This window comes from Centruroides vittatus, unplaced genomic scaffold (genome assembly GCF_030686945.1).
Source record: "Centruroides vittatus isolate TY-2023 unplaced genomic scaffold, ASM3068694v2 contig_651, whole genome shotgun sequence".
Classification (NCBI taxonomy): Eukaryota; Metazoa; Arthropoda; class Arachnida; order Scorpiones; family Buthidae; genus Centruroides; species Centruroides vittatus.
Window position 1 is genome coordinate 214,844 of NW_027122405.1, and position 19,780 is coordinate 234,623.

The 19,780-nt window shown below is 28.2% G+C and overlaps 1 protein-coding gene across 4 annotated transcripts in view; it reads right to left on the reverse strand.

Moving 5' to 3' along the window:
• Window positions 1-19,780, reverse strand: part of LOC136979878 (cytoplasmic polyadenylation element-binding protein 2-like) — a 197,812-nt gene that overhangs the window by 64,885 nt on the left and 113,147 nt on the right. For 2 of the 4 annotated variants that reach the window (XM_067275900.1, XM_067275899.1), the window contains exons 3-4: window positions 15,322-15,372; window positions 101-157 (exon numbers count right to left, since the gene is read on the reverse strand). In XM_067275900.1, the coding sequence (XP_067132001.1) occupies window positions 101-157; window positions 15,322-15,372 (108 nt within the window). The remainder of the gene's footprint in view (window positions 1-100; window positions 158-15,321; window positions 15,373-19,780) is intronic. The other 2 variants (XM_067275902.1, XM_067275901.1) reach the window with 1 other exon arrangement.

Sequence of the window (19,780 nt, forward strand, 5' to 3'; positions counted from 1 at the left end):
TAAATATGGCCAACATGCAAAATAAATCATACATATTTTTATGATGAAAAATGAATTTTTACATGCACACAATGTCAAGTAAACTTTTGAACATGTTTACCTCTGGAGCATTTCTTGTTGCCATTACATTTCTGAATACTGAACTCCAAGGAAGATCCTAAAAAGGAATTGCTTATATTTTATTTTTCTAAATTCTATTTAGAGCCTGGTTAAAGTAGACAGAAACATCTTTAACACAGAAAAACTGAATATTGTCAAATTTCCTTTTAACAGTGATTTTAAAAATATATATATATACAATGGACATAAAGACAAACATATATATAAACACAGTACATATAAAAGTATAAAAAAAAAAATCAACATAAAAAAGAAAAAGGAATCCATCATAATTAAAAAAAATAAATCTACAAATGAATATATGTTAATAAAAATAGCCAATTTCATAATTTAGCTCAAAATTTTGAAATTAAATAATTTTAATTTAACTTTAATTGTTTTTACATCATATATATCACAAGTTTTTTAAAAATATGCTGATAAAAAATATATATTTATATTATATAACTTAAGCAAGTTCATATTTTAATCAATGTAAGCTTAATTAACTAGATTATTTTTGATCTTTAATATGAATGATTAAATTAATAAATTAGTTATTTAGACAATTAGGTCACAATTTATATTAATATAAACAATTAGGAACTAAATTAAATAATTTTGAAAATTTTGAAAAATGATTCTGCATAGAAAGGAAAAGAATTGTTTCACTTCAGATCAATCTTTTCTATCAAAATTTTTAAAAATTATTTAATTACAGTATCATTTTTAATTTTCTAATTATAATATTAATGTAAGATGGTAACCAAACTGTCTATCTTTACACCAAATTCATTAGTTTAATCATTCTTATCATAGCCTGAAGACAATCTGATTTAATTAAAGTTTAAGTTAAAAAATATATACATTGTTCTCATTTTTAACTCAAGTATATGATTTATGCACATGAAAAAGTTTGTACATGATTGTATTGTTCACTTAAATATACTGACAGAAAATTCCCCCCAAAAAAGAGACCAATTTTACATTGCATTTGAATTAAAATGTTTTAAAATCATTACATAATAATTTTTCAAAAAGGTCTACATTATTAAATTTTACAAATGAGAATTAACTAAAATAGTTTATGTTGCAAAAAATGAAATAATAATGTCAGCATTATCAATTTAATAATAAAACTTAGTGTTCTCATCCAGATGAATATTAAGCAGAGTGATATTTTAATACCATATTTACTCGTATATAAGACAAGGTTTTTATTCATTTTTCACTGCTTCAAAAACCTAGGTCATCCTATGTGCACAAGAGAAGGATTCTTTGTGTTTTTGCAATAATTTTTGTGCTGCCAATAGTTCATGCTGCCATTATAGCAGGATGCTATTGAAGTCAAGATAAATGTCACTTTCAAAAAAATGGTCTGAAAATAGCTGATCACTTAGCAATGATTATAAATGTAGTTATTTTATATTTGTTAAATTGGTATTTTTAATGAATATTTGTACATTAAAAATAAAGTTTTTCCTGTCATGCACATTATAATCTTTTGGTTTTTTTGTGTGGATATCAGGTGCATGGAAAAGCATTCCTCAAGGGCTGATAGCAAAATCATTCAGGAAATACTGCATTACAAATTCACTCGATGGATCAGAGGACAATGCTTTGTGGAGTAAGAGTGAAAAAGAGGAGAGTTGTAACCACGTTTTGGAGGGCAAGTCCAAGTAGACAAAAGTTGATAGCATCAAGAAAATATGGTTGTTTGCCTTAATACATGCATTTGATATTTTATTTGTGATTAAATGAAATAAAATTAGAATTGTATTAATAAATCTAATTTTCTTTATTCTGATCTTTAAAGTCACACCTTATCCTATATGCGAGTAAATACAGTATTTTTGAGAATGGATTTCTATCTTTATTATTTTTTTACTTTTTGAATGTTTGAATAAAATGAATGACAGTTAAAAGTACCATTTTTAGAGATATTTGATTACTTTTAAGCTTTAAAAGCCAACCCAACACTAACTTACTAGTCATATTAGAAATATTTATATTTTTTCTAATTTATAGTTTACTTTCCCATAGAATATCTATAATTTTAATAGAAAAACAAAACATAAAAAAAAAATTTTAAATTCATCTATAAAAAAAACTGCAGTTTTTCTCATATTTAATTATAAATATTCTGTGATGTTAGTATTTCTGTACTTTAAAAAAATATTTATCCTGTGATGGAGAATAATTCACAAAGAAAAGAATGTCTTGTATATCTAAATTGAAATATCACAATAACTCAAATATTTTTGGATTTAAAAAATTTTCAGGAAGTCTATGCAATTCAAATAAATAAAACAATATTCTAGACAAAATACATTTATTCAACTACACAAATTTTTTTTCTTTTTGAGGAATAATTTTAGACTAGCAACTTTAATAATTAATGAAGATTCAAAATGTAATTTTGTTAATTACAGTACTAAATTAAAATAAAAAATAAATTCAATTTGATAATTTTGAATTTGAAACAATCCTGCATTTAAACTTTGGCTTAGAAAAAAGTTCTAATATAGTGATATACCTGAAGAAAGCCGACCCATCAAAAAGGCCAAAAACATTTTTAAGTTAGATCAAACAGTGCTGGAATGAAATTACCTTCTTCCTAATAACTGGATCAAGGACTAAGTACATGAAATGAAACATTTACAATCCAGTAAATAATTTTAACATAAATTCAACAAACATTTTTGATCTTATACAAGATTTTCTTCAGGTCAACAACATTTTAATTTGGAATGCACAAAACTAATTTCAAATTTTTCTCTCAAGCATCAATACATCATGGATATGGACTGTAAACCTGTGTATGACAGCTATGTGGACAGGTTACAAGCCCATATCACACATTTTACACATACAATTCTTGCCAAGTTAAAGTTGGACAGAGCAGTTGTTGTCCTGAAATTATTTGCCTTTGCAAAAACACACAAGCCAACACATTTCCCAAGCCCATTGGGGATAAAGCAAATCACCTACATGACTGTTAGAAAATGTGTTACACAATCTGGAATCAGAACATTTGAAGGGTTATAAATTCATTATCAAGAACTCCATATAACTGATAGATAGCTTACAGCAGGTTGAATTAACAGATAGAGCACATATTACAGTGTTTGATTTTGTTTCCTTATATCCATCAGTAAGGCTACAACTGAGCTTATGTACTCTCAAGAATCTTTTACTACAGAAAACAGCTTACCACCAACAGATCTTAGAACTCACCACATGATGTGTTATGCTTAATACCAGTTTAACATCACATACAAAAGTGGAGAGTGCCTGTGGGCAGCCCAATTTCAGGGAACCTGTGCGAGATGGTCATACATCAGCTGGGAGAAAAAAATTTTACCTTAATTCATACCAAACATTGCTGCATGCAAGATATGTTAATGACCTGTTTGTCCTTGGAAAACAGAGCCAGATGTAGATGCATTTTTACAACACATGAATGATAACCAATATGGACCAATCCTTAAGCTAGATAAGTGATACAAGTGCACACTTCTTAAATATTAACATTAGTTTCAACGAGGGTCAAGTAGAAACTGGCATCCATTACAAACCTGGCTGCTTATCATTATTCATTCCAACAAACTTGTCCAAACCTTTTTTGTATAAAATTGTGTGACTACAAGCCATATTGTATTATATATATTAATATAAGTTATTTATTTATTTATTTATTAAGTACATTTGGAAATGTCAGAGATGATTGTATTCCACCCCCTGATAACAAGAAATTAATGATCTCCAATAAAATAGCAACAAAATATAAAAGACATAATAAAAATTATCAACAAAGCAAAACAAAAGTTACATTATGTATTATATAAAATAGATTTACATTTATTTTTAAAAAAGTTAAAATCACGACATAGGTATGGTTCCACAGGTTGTATGTGAGATGCTATAAGGTAAAAAAAAAAAAAAGATCTTTGTGAGAGAGAAAGGCTAAAATATGGGATGAAGAAGCATGATGTATTGCGGGTTCTTACAGTTGGGATGCGGAGATTTAACCAGTAGTTTGAAATTAAACCATTGAAGTATTTAAAACAGAGAATGCGATCAAAATATTTTAAGCAACCAGAAAGATTAGGAAGACCAAGGCAAACTCTTGCCACATCATGGTTATCAGTAAAGGGTAAATTGCTGAATTTGTATATCAGAAAATAAACTTTATCTAATTCAGACTGTATTTTTTAAAGCAGTTTAGTATAGTAGCCCTTTATTCTCCTACTTACTAGAACTTTCCTCACTAACTCTTTTCTCTTGGGTAAGATGACCAGTTCCAGAAACTAATGTAAGAAAAGGGGAGAGTAAGACCCTGAGGCAAAAAGGACGAGAGGCACATCATTCTTTTTGGAGATCTGGAAATGAACAGACCTGAATTTGAATACTCTGAGTCTAGGTTCGCAATGACTGGAGATCATTGAGTAGTCTGAGGAAGGAATCCTGTTCTATTGTGGTGACGACAAGACAGTACAGAATTGAGGATTGTGAAGAGAAAGTAAGAGGAGAATTTGATATAGGAAAACTGAACTTATCAACTCTCGTGAAAAGTCTTAAGTGGCATCTCACCCATGAAATACACAGAACCAATCCCGGGTATTCTTATCTTGCTAAAACTTATTCTTTACCTCCTAATGAACCTATCCTTTTTCTAATTTTAGTTGTAATTTAGTTTATAGGATTAGTTTTAAGACTCATACCCAAGGCATTGTTGCAAGTAATATATGTCGGTTTAGAGTGGTTAAGGTAGTGATCGTACAGTAATGTTTGGTGCATTTCTGTACAGCAAACAATTGCTGCCTTCCATGCACTTACAAGACAAGCCTTTACACACCATACAAATAGGGAAAATACTATACAGGAGCTAAAACATTTAGAGGACAGCTAAAAAACATGGGTATAAAAGAGACCCAATTTGTAATTTGGCTCACATCTACTCCAACAACAGTCAATCCCACATCAGCCTATGTGGCTCTTGTGCCAAGAAACACAAACAAACCAAACCAATCACACATTCCTAAACCCAGATGCACTGTGGTGGAGTATGACAATAATTTGCATACATTGTACAAGGAAATAGCTGACAATATGGGTATCAAGTTAGTCTGTAAGTGAGTTCCCATGTTATAGAAATTACTATATAATGAAAAAGACAAGGTAACAAACATAGGTTCCAAGGGTAGACAGGATTCAGATGAGGAACAACAGATTCCAAAAGGATCTGGTGTACATTAGGTCAACTAAGCATTCCATATGCAAAAGTTACAAGAACATCATTATGATATAACAAATAAAAACATACCACTGCCCTATCCTGTATGCCACAGAGACTGGCATGCAAGCTGACCTCCAAAATGCCTCATTAATCAAAAAATCCTCCCAAACTTACCACATCAGGGCTCCAGAAGTTTTAGAAATATACAAAACAATTGCATTAACTTTAAGGATGGAAAAAGCATTTCATATGCTTGGCAATGCTTTTATGAAAAACCAGGCAAACCAACATGAGTTAGTTAATATTATTTTTGTGATATTTTTATTTCTTATATTTGTATCTGTTTTAATTTTATCTATCTTAAAAAGGAACTAAATCTTTGTTTATTCATTTTTATATGTAAAATATACATCTTTGTTGTATTTTTGTTCCAATTATTTAAAGAAAATTTGAAATTAGTTCTGTGCATTCCAAGTCAGAATGCTGTTCAACTGAAAATCTTGTGTAAGATCAATAATGTTTATTGAATTTATATTAAAATTATTTACTGGATAGTAAAAGTTTTGTTTGATGTACTTAGTGCTGGAACAATAAAAGAGTTCAAATCCGCATACCACACTGGGATAACAATAAAATAAGACACTCTACAACCAATGACCAATGTGAAGTATGAGTAAGCAATAAATAAATGTTTTCATTATGAAAACATTTGTTATTTATTACTTACTTTGCATCGGTTATCAGTTGAAGAGTGTCTTTTTTTAATAAAATAGTTGTGAAATTTTAAAGTTTTATCCTGTTTTCCAGTTTTAAATTTATATTTTAAAGTTTCTAACTTAATTAAAATTATCATCTAACAAAAAAATAAAATGCTAGCAAATAAATTATAAACCACTCATTAAATAATAATGTTGAAACATACTTTCAGAAAAATATATATAGTTCTATTATTAAAATAAATTAATAATCAAATTAATCTCTAAAATTTTTCCAGGTAAATTATTTCCATGAAGAACAAAGATTATATTATTTTGAAATATTTTTTAAATGGAAATTGTTATTTTGAAATATTTTTTAAATGGAAATTGTTTCCTTTTATTACTCCATAAAACATTCATTATATGCAACTTTTAAACAGCTACATCTTTCTAATGGTACAGTAAGACCCCGCTTAATATGGGGGATGCGTTCCTAGACGACAAAGTGCTAAATGAAACAGCGCTAAACGAAACAGTGTTAAATGAGGTCATTTTAACATAGAATAAATAGGGAAAAGAGAACAAGTGACCAAAAATAAACAGATTTTACTTTAATTTTAAGTTATTTTTATATTAATTTGCATAATAATATATGTTAAATAACACAAACACATGCACACAAAAGTGTAAAGTTCATTTTTTGTGATGAAGGTCTTGGCTTTTCTGAAATTCTTGTTTTTTGCGATAAAGTCGTGTAGTTTCATTTGTTGCCTTTGTTTTTTTCCCTTAAGCAAAGGTCAGTAGCAAGAGATTGCATCCAAAATGCCTCGTTTTGCTTTTTCTCCTTTCAAAATCTGGATCATTCACTACAATTTGATCAATGATTTCAGTTTTCGTTACCAAACTTTTACTAAGGAAATCTGTAACAAATTCTTTGTTTTCAGAATCTCTATTTTCCAGTTCTACACGAATTCCTTGTTCTGCCAGTTCTTAAAGCTCATCGTTGGTAAGGCTCTCACCAGTAACTGCAGTAACTCCTCAATATCCTGCTCGTCTACATCTCCTAGTCCTGCTGTATTGATTAGGTTGACAATTTGGTCAACTTAATGCTATAGCGATAGGTTCTTCTCGTTGAGAATTCTTGGATATCTTTAGCCATAATTTCTTCCTCACTCCACTCATGCATTTATCAGTTAATTCTTGCCAAGCAAAGTCGATATTTCCTATGGCATCTGTTGATATATTTTTTCCAAAATTGCACCAAACAAACATAGATTTAAGAAAAGTACAGCACTATGACGAATTGCCACCTTTTGCTGATTGGTTTGTGTTGGTAAATAATCGTATCATATATGAATCAATGAAATGCCGCAATAATTTGAATCAGAGTAAATTTTGAGCTTTTTTTTTTCTTTTTTTAAAGGCTTTGAGAATATCAAATCAGGGTTAATTGAGACAGTGTTAAGCAGGTCTTACTATTTTAAAATTTAGCAAAGTTTGTGGAAAAAATATATGTAAATATATTTTCTTTTCTAAAACATTTTTACAATGTTTCTGTTCTTATATTAAGTTAATATACTAAAAATGTATCTTATGATTTGGTATCTTTCTATCAAATGTATATATTATATGTATTCTATATTATATACATACATATGTATTATTGAATAAATTCCAGTATTCTATAGTTCTTGTTCCCTGTCCATATTCTTTCATAAATCTCAAAACATAGTTTTGTTTCATTTTAATATTGCTTCTTGCCATACAAGTTTTTTACTGTCTTCCAAAAAAAAAAATTGTAGATATAACACTAATGTTAGAGTGAAATGCTTTTCCTCTAAATTAATTCTGATCTGCTTTCTTTTCTGTATGATGTTTTAAAATTCTAATAATAAGCTTAGCAATATAAGGATTCTGGAAAACTAAAGGCCTTCATAATATACTTAATAAATAATGTCTCTCTCAATGTTTGTTTTAGACTAAAGAATCCATATATGTAACTTTATAATTCTTTATAATTTATTAATTTAATTAATGAGTAGTTTGAAATAATTTTTAAGAAATTTTTTTATAGAGAAGAAACATGTTTCATTAAACAGTATTATTCTAAATAAAACATGCATTAAAGAATTTTTCAATTTGAAATAATAATTTATTTTGATTGCAAACACATGGAATTTTTTTAAATCACAAATACAATTGTACCTTTTACAACTTTCAAACTAAAATAAACCAGTTGATTCTATTTTTTTTAAAATTCTTTAATAATACAAGTATTCCTAGCATGTACTTAGGAAAAATTCTTCAATGTTTACATATTTTTAAAAACATGAAAAAATACAAAATATTTTCCAAAATAATACAAGTACAGTAATTATATATATTTCATTTTCTAATCATCATTCAAAATTAAATGTAATCTGATCATAGTACGACTTATTCAAGATTTACTAATATAAACATTGGTAAATTATCTAACATAATAAAATCACATTTAGAAATATAGTTTAAGATATTCTAAATAAAATTATTTTTGCAAGTACTATTATAAGTATACTATTTCATTTTGTTTTCATACTATTTTTATTTGTTAACTCACCAATGAAAAACAATATTTTGTTTTGAAATATTGTAAATATACAAAGTTTATGAATAAAAATTTTTAAATCAATAATTTATTTATGATTTTCTCAAATGTTTTTAAAATTTCCATAAAAAGAAAGTATTAAAAAATGGAAAAAGTTCCAAAAATTGAAAATAAAAAAATATATAAAGTTTGACTTACAATTATGTAAAATAATTATGGAGTGAAACAGAGATTAGGACACACTAATGGAAAACAAGGACAGATAATCATAATAGATACAGAAAAACAATCAGTTTTAATAAAAAGTACAATAAACAAACTTATATATATATATAATATATACAGATTTATAATATCAAATATTCAATTAATTTTTATTTGACTTCCAAGGGGTCTTTAGACCCAATTTTATACAGTGAGGTCCAAAAATTCTTGGCTGACCTACTTTGTACAAGTACAGAAAATGTAAATGGCAATAATGTGAAGCATAACATTAAAGATACTAGTGCCTTTAGTTGTGTTCTTATACACTTGTTTCCATGCATCAGATAACATGGTTTAACAGTGATGACCCAAGCAGCAGATGCCCAGCCAAAGTGATAATTTAAGAAAACATTGCACTTGTTGAGGAAAAAAATGCTCCCCAATCAATGTCTGAAGATAAAAGAAATTTCTGAGAGCTTGAACTTGTTGAAAACAACAGTTCTTTGAATTCTTCATAAACATTTGTTAATAAACAAAGTTAGCGTGAGTTGGATGCAAAAAATTCTTTCCACAATTCAGAAACAGCAGCAGGTCAACTGTAGTTGACAGTTTTTGGAAAGTCATGAAGAGAACAAAAGTTCTGCTTTCCATCATCACTGGGGATAAGACCATTGTTTTATATTATTATCCTCTGTCCAAAAGAAAAAAGAAAATCAATGGAATGGTGCTATGCACAGGAATTTCCTCCAAAGAAGTGAGTGTCAAAGTCAGCAAAGAAGGTTATGGCAATGATTTTCTGGGACTGTGATGATATTGTCTTGACTGATTTCGAGAAGAAAAATTCTACAGTGAATACCAAATATTATGCCAACCTGATAGTAAAACTCTGGAATGCCATAAAAAAGAGAAGTGGTAAACTTTCAAAAGATGTGCAAGAGCTGCACAACAGTGCACTGATTCATACTGCATTTCTTATGAAGGCTACTATTAAAGAATGCAGTTTCACTGAACTTCCTCATCTGCCATGTAGACTTGACCTGACCCCAAGAATTACTATTTGTTTTTGGAATTAAAGTTTGATCTTTGTGGTAAAAAGTTTAACAGTGATGAAGATGTCCAGTCAGCTGTTTTTAAACATTCTAAAGGAAATGACAAAATACTTTTCTGACAGTATAAATATGTTAATTCCATTTTATGAGAAATATATTGCAATGAAAGGGATATATATTGAAAAAAATAATATATGTCTTTCATTTATTGACACTTCTTTCTCAGGCTGAGAACTTTTGGACCTTATTACATATAGTTTTGCATGGAACTGTCAAAACAGATCCACTCGAGATTATTTTGTTAGTTTCTCAGCAATTTTGGTCCAGACAAAGGCTTACAGACCATGCTTGGTAAGGAATAAATGCCCAAAAATACTGGTAAAAATATTCTTATATTGAGTTTTCATAAGTAATACAATTCAATTACATTTTTTCTTTTATTTGTTATGATTGTTTGATAATCTAAATTTGTATCTTGTTCTATCTACATCATACTGCAATATTTATAGAATGCTGTAAGGTAACTGGGGACCTATTCTGAGCTCTTCCGATAACTGAATGAGAGCGATACACGGGACATTCGATAAGTCCCCTTAGCGAAAGGCAGTTAACGAACCTTAGACAAATCGCTATTCTGTGCTCCACGTTAAGTGGGTTTCGCTACGGGTAGTCGGTCGAGATGCGTCTGGGTTCCATGCTATCGATAGCTATTATGCTTTAACCAATCACAGTTTAGTTAACATTCTATTTTGTCACGTGACTGCAACCTGCCATTTTCTAAGTGAAGCACGTGCTTTTAGCATTGTCATGTACTAGTGCTAGTGATATAGTTTTGTTTTGTTTTAAAATGTCTGGGTCTATTACTGGGTCTATTTTGTCAGCCCATCCGTTAAGCAAATATTTGTTTTTAAAAATTATAATTTATGTGATAGATAGTCATTTATGTATAGTGTATAGTTTACTGTTAAGTTACATATATAAAATGTATTTTTTTTTTACTAAAACTAATGAATTAAAGCCAACATTAAACTTAGATAAAATCTACAAAATAAAGATTTCTATTATTACATAATGCTAACATTTTACAATTATACAAAGTATGTCTAAGTTTATTTGTATATTTCTATATAACTTCATGTAATTAATGTATTTTTTTAATTCATTCATTAAGAATAAAATGACAAACTTAATTTTGCCACAAGTTCTACTTCCCTTCTATTCTATAACCTTATAACCAAATTAGAATTAGTATTATGATTAAATGTCAAATGCAATACATCTTATTAAATGTAAATATTATTTGCATAGACATGGAGTGACTGGAAAGAAAACATTAAAAATAAAGTCTCACAAATAAAAAAATCAAAAAAAATCAATGTTTCAAACAGGAGGTGGACCTTCAGTTTATCAAAAATTAACTGAAGTTGAAGAAAGGGTATTAAATTTAATCGGTGTTACTGCTGTCCCCTCTCTCCAATTGCTCGTGAAGTAAAATCATTCTTACACGAAAAGACACATGTTGTTTTCACTTTCATTACGTTCCTAACGGCAGCTCGAGAGTGACCGATAACAAAAGCTTAGTTATCGCATATGGCTATCAGCACCGAAAACAAAACGTACAGCTTGGAATAGCACTTTCACAGTTGATTAAATGCAAATCACATGGTTCCGATAGAAACTGGTTTTTATCATATTTGTTAGCTTAATGATACTACTCAGAATATGTCCCGTTTTCTTACATTCCCTATTTTTAGTATATAATGCAGAATGGCATATAGCCAATGGAAAACTGCTAGAACAAAACAAAATTTTTCCATAACTTGTATCACTATATATCCTATACCTACTAAGCAGCTATGTAGATTGCAATTACAAACTTGCATCTACAGAATGACTTGAGATGAGCCCTAATGTTTTGAAGATCATCATTAGTCTCGAAGCTCTGCCCTCCCCTAGCCACTTTTCCTCTTCAGGAAAGAGGTGGAAGTCACTAGGTGCTAAATCGGGACTATACGCTGAGTGTTTAAAGGTGGTGAGGACTTCCACCTTTTTCCTGAACTGAAAACGTGGCTAGCAGGGTAGAGGTTTGAGACTAATGACGATTTTCAAACAATGCTGTTAAAACCATCTCAATTCACTGGCGGCAACATTCTATGACAAGGAGATGGAAAAGCTCGACCACAAATATGACAAATTCCTCAATCTTCATGGTGATTATGTCAAAAACTAACCATGTTTGTACCTAACTTTTGGTAATAAATTAATTTTGTTATTTACACTTGTCTTTGTTTTAAGGACCTCCGGAGCTTGAAAAAACTGCCCTCGTACATTCTTAAATCTTAAGTCAATTTCATCTTATTTAAATATGTGTTCATTTCATAGTATTTTTTAAAATTTAATTTAACATTGAAACAATTTTGAGATATAACAAGGAAAAAAATGTGGGATACAGCAGTAAAAAACTGTTTTTCTTCAAAACTTAGTCATTACAGTAAGAAGGATCTAGTGATAAAACAAATTTTCTGGAAAAATTTATAAAATTGATTTTTCAGTAATAGCTAAAGTTTGAAAAACTTAATTGCAAATGACATCATTATTTTTACTGTTGAGTGCAATATTTAATTTTCAAAATTTTTAGGATTATGGTAATTATACAGTAGATACATAAATGCCAAGGAGCTGTATACATTACAAAGTATAGTTAAATTACAATAAAGCAATAATTATATTTTATTATGTATTTCTATAAAAAAATTTATGCCAACTGACATATTTTACTGATTTCATTTATTACAGAAACTCTATCAAACAAAAATTTTTTAATTTTATTTATTTATCATTTATTTATATCATTGATATTTATCACATCATATTGAATAGAGACCTGAATGATTTTATAAAAATGTAGAAGTCTATAAATGTAACTAGGACATTACATGACTTTGTTGTATCATGATAGAAATGAGACAGAGCCAGAAAGAAAGAAGTGATCATTGCACTTGTTAGATACAGAAAAGGCAATCCTTGTATCTAACAGTAACAGACAGGCAAACTTTGCACTTTCTGCCACAAAAATGGCTATCTTTGTACCTGCCAGTAATAGGAGATATGATCCTCATACCCTGTCAGACATGGGAGATGTGATCCTTGCACTAGCTGGGCACACAGAAATGATCCTTGCACTATGACATGGAGAGGCAATCCAAGAACAAAGCAATCAATGCCAATTGCTTTGTTCTTGTGTTCTGTTCATTTTTTGCATCTATTTTCAGTTAGGTGTATGCAATGCTGTTTTTTTATTTGACCCCTGAATTCTGTTAGGCATGCTCAAGAAACACAAACATTGTCACTTTGACCTCACTTTATATCAAAAATGAAATCATGGATTCCTATTTTCTACATTTACATTTATTAAATTTCTGGATTCTTCATTGCAATCAATATAACATGGCAAAGTTTTATCAAAATTGGCCCATCACATTTTGAGAACAAACTCAATTCTGTAAGCCACATAGAAGACATGCTAGTGACCTAGGGACATCGCTCAATTTTGTACAATATTACTTTATCACACATGTTCTTGTTAGGACCTTCTATCTTGTAAACCCTCATTTTTTATTTAATTTGTGGATTCTTTATACTAATCAATGGAAAATGACAAAGTTTTATCAAAATCAATTAAACAGATTTTGAGAACAAATGCAATTCTGTAAGCCACATAAAAGAGGTTTCACTACTGCTCTGCCTTAAATATCATAATTTGCTTTAAAACGTTTTTCAAAGCTTTCTAAACTTCTGTTTCAGTACATCAGATACTTTCAGAATAAAACAAAAAGATCATATTTAATAAAAATAAATATAACAATTGCATTTATGCACACAGATTTTAGACTATTAAACAAAAACACATATGTTAATTTTAAGTTTTTAAATATACTTAATATTTAAAACTTAAACTTATTTAAATAAAGAATAAAGCAAAAGCATTTAAAAAAAGAGAATTAATCATTTTAACAAATTAAACAAAAACAAAAACTAAATTTTCAAATACTTTAATTGTAACCATTATAAACTTAATGAAGATGTTAAAAAATTTAATAATTTAATAAATTTGTTAACTGCTTTATTAAGATTAAAATATTTATAAGTAGAAGAATCGCAAGTGTAAAAGTCTCTCTAAAATGCAAAATTAACATATTCAAATTTGTATAAAATAATTACTGTAAAATTTTGTTTATATTTTAACAATGTAATTTAAACAATCATCATCACAGCTATGGATCGTAATTGATAACATCTTTTTTCTAATCTCATCACAATAATTCAATTCTTTCTTGTTCATTGGAAGGTTTCTTTTGATCATATTTTAAACTGCTCAACTGTCAAAAAATGTCTGATTTATTTTTACAAGTATATTATGTTAGAATATAGTATGCAGTTTAATTTTATATATTTTCTATACTCCACTAATTAATTTTCCAGTACTTAATATTTTCAATATTAACAGGAAATTGGAACATATACATTGGAAAAACCTATACATTAAAATAAGACATTAAACAGTTTTGAGATTTATAAGTAAAATGCTCAAATCTGACAAGAAAAAAACCAGCCAACATAAAAGTAGATATAACTAGAATATCAAAACAGTTATTATAGCAGTTATTAGAATAGTTACTCAATAAACTGTTCAAGCCATATATGTCTCTAAACATGTTCTCAATAGTACATATTTGTTGTATTCTATATTCATCTACTGATAAGAATGATTAAATTCTTACAATATAGTTCACATTAAATGTAAAATTTAAATATATTAATACCAGCAGAATGAAAACAATTTTAAAATATAAATAATAAAAAAATTAAATGACAAGTATTTCTCAATAGAAGTAAAAATTCTAAATCATCATCAATGAAAACTGTTTGAAACTGTTTGTTTCAAACAGTTAGCATTAAATTTAACTATTAACATGTATTTTAGAAGAAAATGAAAATACAAAGAAATATATCTCGAATATTTTAAATGGATTCATATGTATACATATTAATCTATTATATATATAATTAATGCATTTATTTACTTTACATGCATTTTATCAATGTTTTACAAAATTTTATTGTACACTGTTTTTTCTGTATTTTGTTTCATAACTACTAGTTATTAATGTAAATTTGTATATTCCAAATTTTTTGTATATTAACACATGTATAGTTTAAGTGATAAATTATGTAAAACACTGTTATAAAAATCTATTATTTTAAATTAATGTTAATCAGGTTTCACTTATAAATCATTGCATTAATTATAACAGGGATAATAATGAAATGCTTTGGATAATTTTATTTAAAAATTTTATGGATTTATGAAAACTTTATTTTTATTCTCTAATATAACTTAACTAATAAATATAAATATACAAAAGTATACTGAGCAAAACTTACCAGGCAACTGTGCCATGGAATGTAAATTATTTGGATTATAATTTATAAAACCTAAAAAAACATAAATAAATAAATAAATAACATTTTATTTAGATCACATACAATGAAATAATTTAAACTTTTTAAAAATAAAATATTAATATATCAATAATTAAATATTTTTTGATAACCAAATTTAATTAAAATATGCCTACAATCCAAGATTATACTCAATTAATTTACAAATAATTCTAGATTTTCAAAATTTACGCAAGAAAAAATTTCAATTCAGTTAATTCAAAAATTATTATTATTATTAATGTATTTTTTATGAAAATTAGTGTTTTCTTGTTAATTTCTTAAAACAATTTTTATCACTCAAAGATCATCTTTTCTTTTTCTTCACTGCTTTATTCACACTGTCCACATCATATGAAAATGAAATATTCATAGGCAAATGTAATTAAAAAATAATAGTGTCATCAGAATATTAGTTTAGTTGATCAAGGCCTAATTAGAAAATAAATGTTTTAAAAGTTTAAAAATGCTTATTTTTGTAAGTTCTTTTGGTAGAGTGAAGAATAAATCTCAACTGAAATTTGACATTTTTATGTACGTGTAACTTAATTACGACCTAAATTACCAATGGTAAATGTTCTCAGTGGTGATACTGTCCAAATTAGTAAGCTAAATTTTGGAACTTTTAAAAACTGTTTTTTTTTTTTTTTTAAATATTAGGCCCACCAGTGGTCAAGTGGTTCATTCCCTGAACCCATGCATGAACCCATAAGCAAACTGGGAGTTTGCTCATGGTTCATGCATCACCAGGATGAGCTGGCCACAGCTTTTTCTGAATTTTCTCCACATCTGTAATGCCTGAATAGGGGCCAGTTACCCTTAAAAAGACCTCCCGGAAGGCATTCCCCTAGGCAGATCGCCCAAGTGTTGTGTTGCCGTAATTTAACAAAACAAACAAACTTTAAATATGTTGATGTGATTTTTACAAAAATCTTTCAATGACAAGTAAATATATTTTATAGTATTATGAAATCAATATTATAATGTTATCAAAAACTCTTCAAAGTTTATCTTATATCAGATCTATTTAAACAAACAAATATTTATTCAAAACCTTTAAAATCTATTAGGAAAAGTTTAGTAAAACTGTTTCTAGATTTCTGTTCTGATTTCTAAAACTGTTTCTATATTTTTTAAAAAGCATGTTTATTTTAAAACAATACGTAATAATTCAAATTTATCTAAATTTTTTAATATGGTAAAAGCTCAATATAACAGACCCCTATAGAACAGAAGAAATTGGTTCATTATAACCAGTGGCATAAGCTATGAAAAAAAGGAAATCATACATTATGCAAGAAACTTCAAATTATGATTCAACATCAGATCAGCACTCCTACAAGTGGCACTAGTTTCACTCAGGGCTAACTTGGCCTCGAAAACAAGGAATTTGATTCTGCTCAACATATGTTAAATAAATAACTATATAAAACTAGTTATATGGGACAAAGGACAAATATTATTCATTAGTTTCTTTTATATTTGCAGAATAGGCTATCTAGAAGTCTTGAGTTTTCTGTTGTTAATGAAATTTGCATCCCCATTACAGATTAGGAAGCGGGCAATCCAAACAAAAAAGAGGGCAAAACGCAATCCAAACAATACATGTGTGTCAATTTAGGGATGCTCCTGGTTATAACAAAAGCCCACTTTATCGCAATTACTCATTATTACAGACTTGTCCATATCAAAAAGTCCATTACTATACAATGGAATCAATGGATCTAATGGATTATGATAATAGACCTGGAGAAACATCCACAAACTGTGGATTTTTTCCTCCAGGTCCAGATACCAAATCAATGTATATTTATCTTGTTTTAGATTTGTCATCACAAATATAAGGGGATTCTACTATATATGGTAATATTGAGTTGTCCATTACTGTATATTGATATTGTGGACAAAATTTCAGTTATAAAGTATATTTTTACTGAATTTTTAGTGAACTAGATTTTTACTAAACTTGTAAAAACAATACTTTTATTCATTGTTTTTTTAAATATGCCTAAGAATTGTTTTAAGTGCAAGGCAGAACCAAAGAAAACTGAAAGGAATCTCCTTCAAAAACTTCCTCGCTTGATGTACTGTATATTTGATTTGTTTTTATGGGAATGTTATGGTGGTTAAGATATAATGTTGTCCTTCAGTGAAGCATGGTAAAACCAAGGAAACTAATAAGTTGGAGATGAATTTTATAGATGTAAAGTTTGTGCAGCAGCCAAGTATGTGGGACACTGTGGAATGCTTTTTTTATAATCAATGTATGCCATGTATATGCTTCTATGTTGCTTATGAACTTGTCATAGGCTAACAGAGTCAATGAGTAGTACTTTGCAACCTTTGTGGTTTCTACAGCAGCATTTTTTGTTGTTCTGTAAGAATGTTGTGTTCATCAATATGATTGTATATTTTGTTTGCAATGCAAGAGGTAAGAATTTTGTAGTGTTGGAAGACATGTACTGTGCAGCATCTTTGTTATTAATGTTTTTGGTTTCATGTAGGTGATGCCTAAAGTGAGAAAATTTGGCATATGTTGTGGATTGTTGATGATATATGTTAAATGTTTAGCTAGTTCCTGGTGCAGGACTGAATTTTTTATACCAGAAACTATTACCAGGTGTCTATACAGGTGTTGTGTAGTTATGTGCTTTCTGCATATTAGGTGTGTCCTGCTTGTCTTTGCTCTCCTCTTTGATCCAGTCTGCATCATCATTGTGTTTGACAGCAACAGACCAAAGAGAAGACTAATAATTTATGACTTCTTCAGTTGGCATGTCATTGTGTTGGGCATCAGTAGTGGATTTGGTATTAATTTGTCTGTAGAAAAGTTTTTTGTCATTTATGAATAATTTATTTTGTTGTTTTCATACAGAACAAATTTTGAAAATTTACAATATAATCATCATGCTTATGTTAATAAAAGTTACTTGTTAACTATTCAAATATTTAGTTTATGAATTAGCTCCCTTTGGATACTTTAGGATCCACTACTGTGACACTGACTGTAACATGGAGCAATATTGAAAGCATTTGTACTTCATAATAATCAGATTTATCTTTCACTAATTCAATATTTGAGATATCAAATCACTTTCTAGTATTTGAGTATTTGCCCATCTCTAGTTTAAATACTATGATACAAAAGATCATTTTCCTAAAGGAAAATAAATTTATAATAATGTTTATAAATTTATGCTTAATTTTAAAATTTTTTTGTAGTTTTTGAATATTGCTTATTGCAATATTCAAAAACTACATAATGTTCAATGAAAAATCATATTTCCTCAATGTTTATCCTAAAACTGAGTTAAAAACAATTCTCCAATAACAATTGCATGAATTCTACAGATTCTCTTTCTTATTATATATATTTTTTTAAATCAAGAATATTTGGATGTATTATTTGAAGTTCAAAATGTATATAATAAATAAAATTGTACTCAATACTAAAGTAAAATAATAAAACACTAAAGCAAAAAAAAAAAATATTTTTATTCTAAATATGGACTACATTCAACACAAAATAAAATTTTATTAAAAATGTTTTAATGTATTTTACATTTTAATTTTAAATAACAACTTATAATTTTAATTTTATTAGTTAATGTTTATAATAATAAACATTAAATAAGCCAAATTACTGTATATTTATTTCAAATTATCATACAAAATAGTTGCACTGTAAGTTGTTAAAAATTTAGCAGCATATTTAATTTCATATTTTTATATGCAATTGTAAAATGGTAATTACCACTAGCCAATTTTATACATAACTAGCGGGTGGGCCTGGCATTGCTCGGGCAAAATTAATGATAGTGAAGACTAAGATTATTATATTATAGTCAACCTTACCCGTTTTCACAGAATGCAAGAATTGGATTCCCCTGTTTCCAGACTAATTAGAGAATTTTTAGATGGGTCTAAAAATATGTTCGATTTCCCGCAAAAATGAAAAAAACTGCATCTGCGTCTTGCACGTCGCGTTCTCTTAACAATTCCATTGTTATGTAACACTTTTATTCTTGACAATTCCATTGTTACTTAACACTTCCATTGTTGATGGAAGTGTTAAGCCTTATTCCTGTCCCTCTCCCCCGTGGGGAGGAATTTCGAAAAATCCCTTCTTAGTGTGCATTCTCGTGACATACCCTAACTGTGTACCAAATTTCAACTTTCAATTCCTAACCATTTGGGCTCTGTGCTGATTATTATTATTATTATTATTATTATCAACTTGTCTCGATCATATATATAGATTCTAATAATTTTCATTGATGATAAGAAATTTCTTTAAAATTATTACTATTCAAAACAAACTTATTTCCATTATTTATTTCAATTTACAATGAAATTTTCCATTAGATAAGGTTTATACATACTATATTTGAAACATTTACAT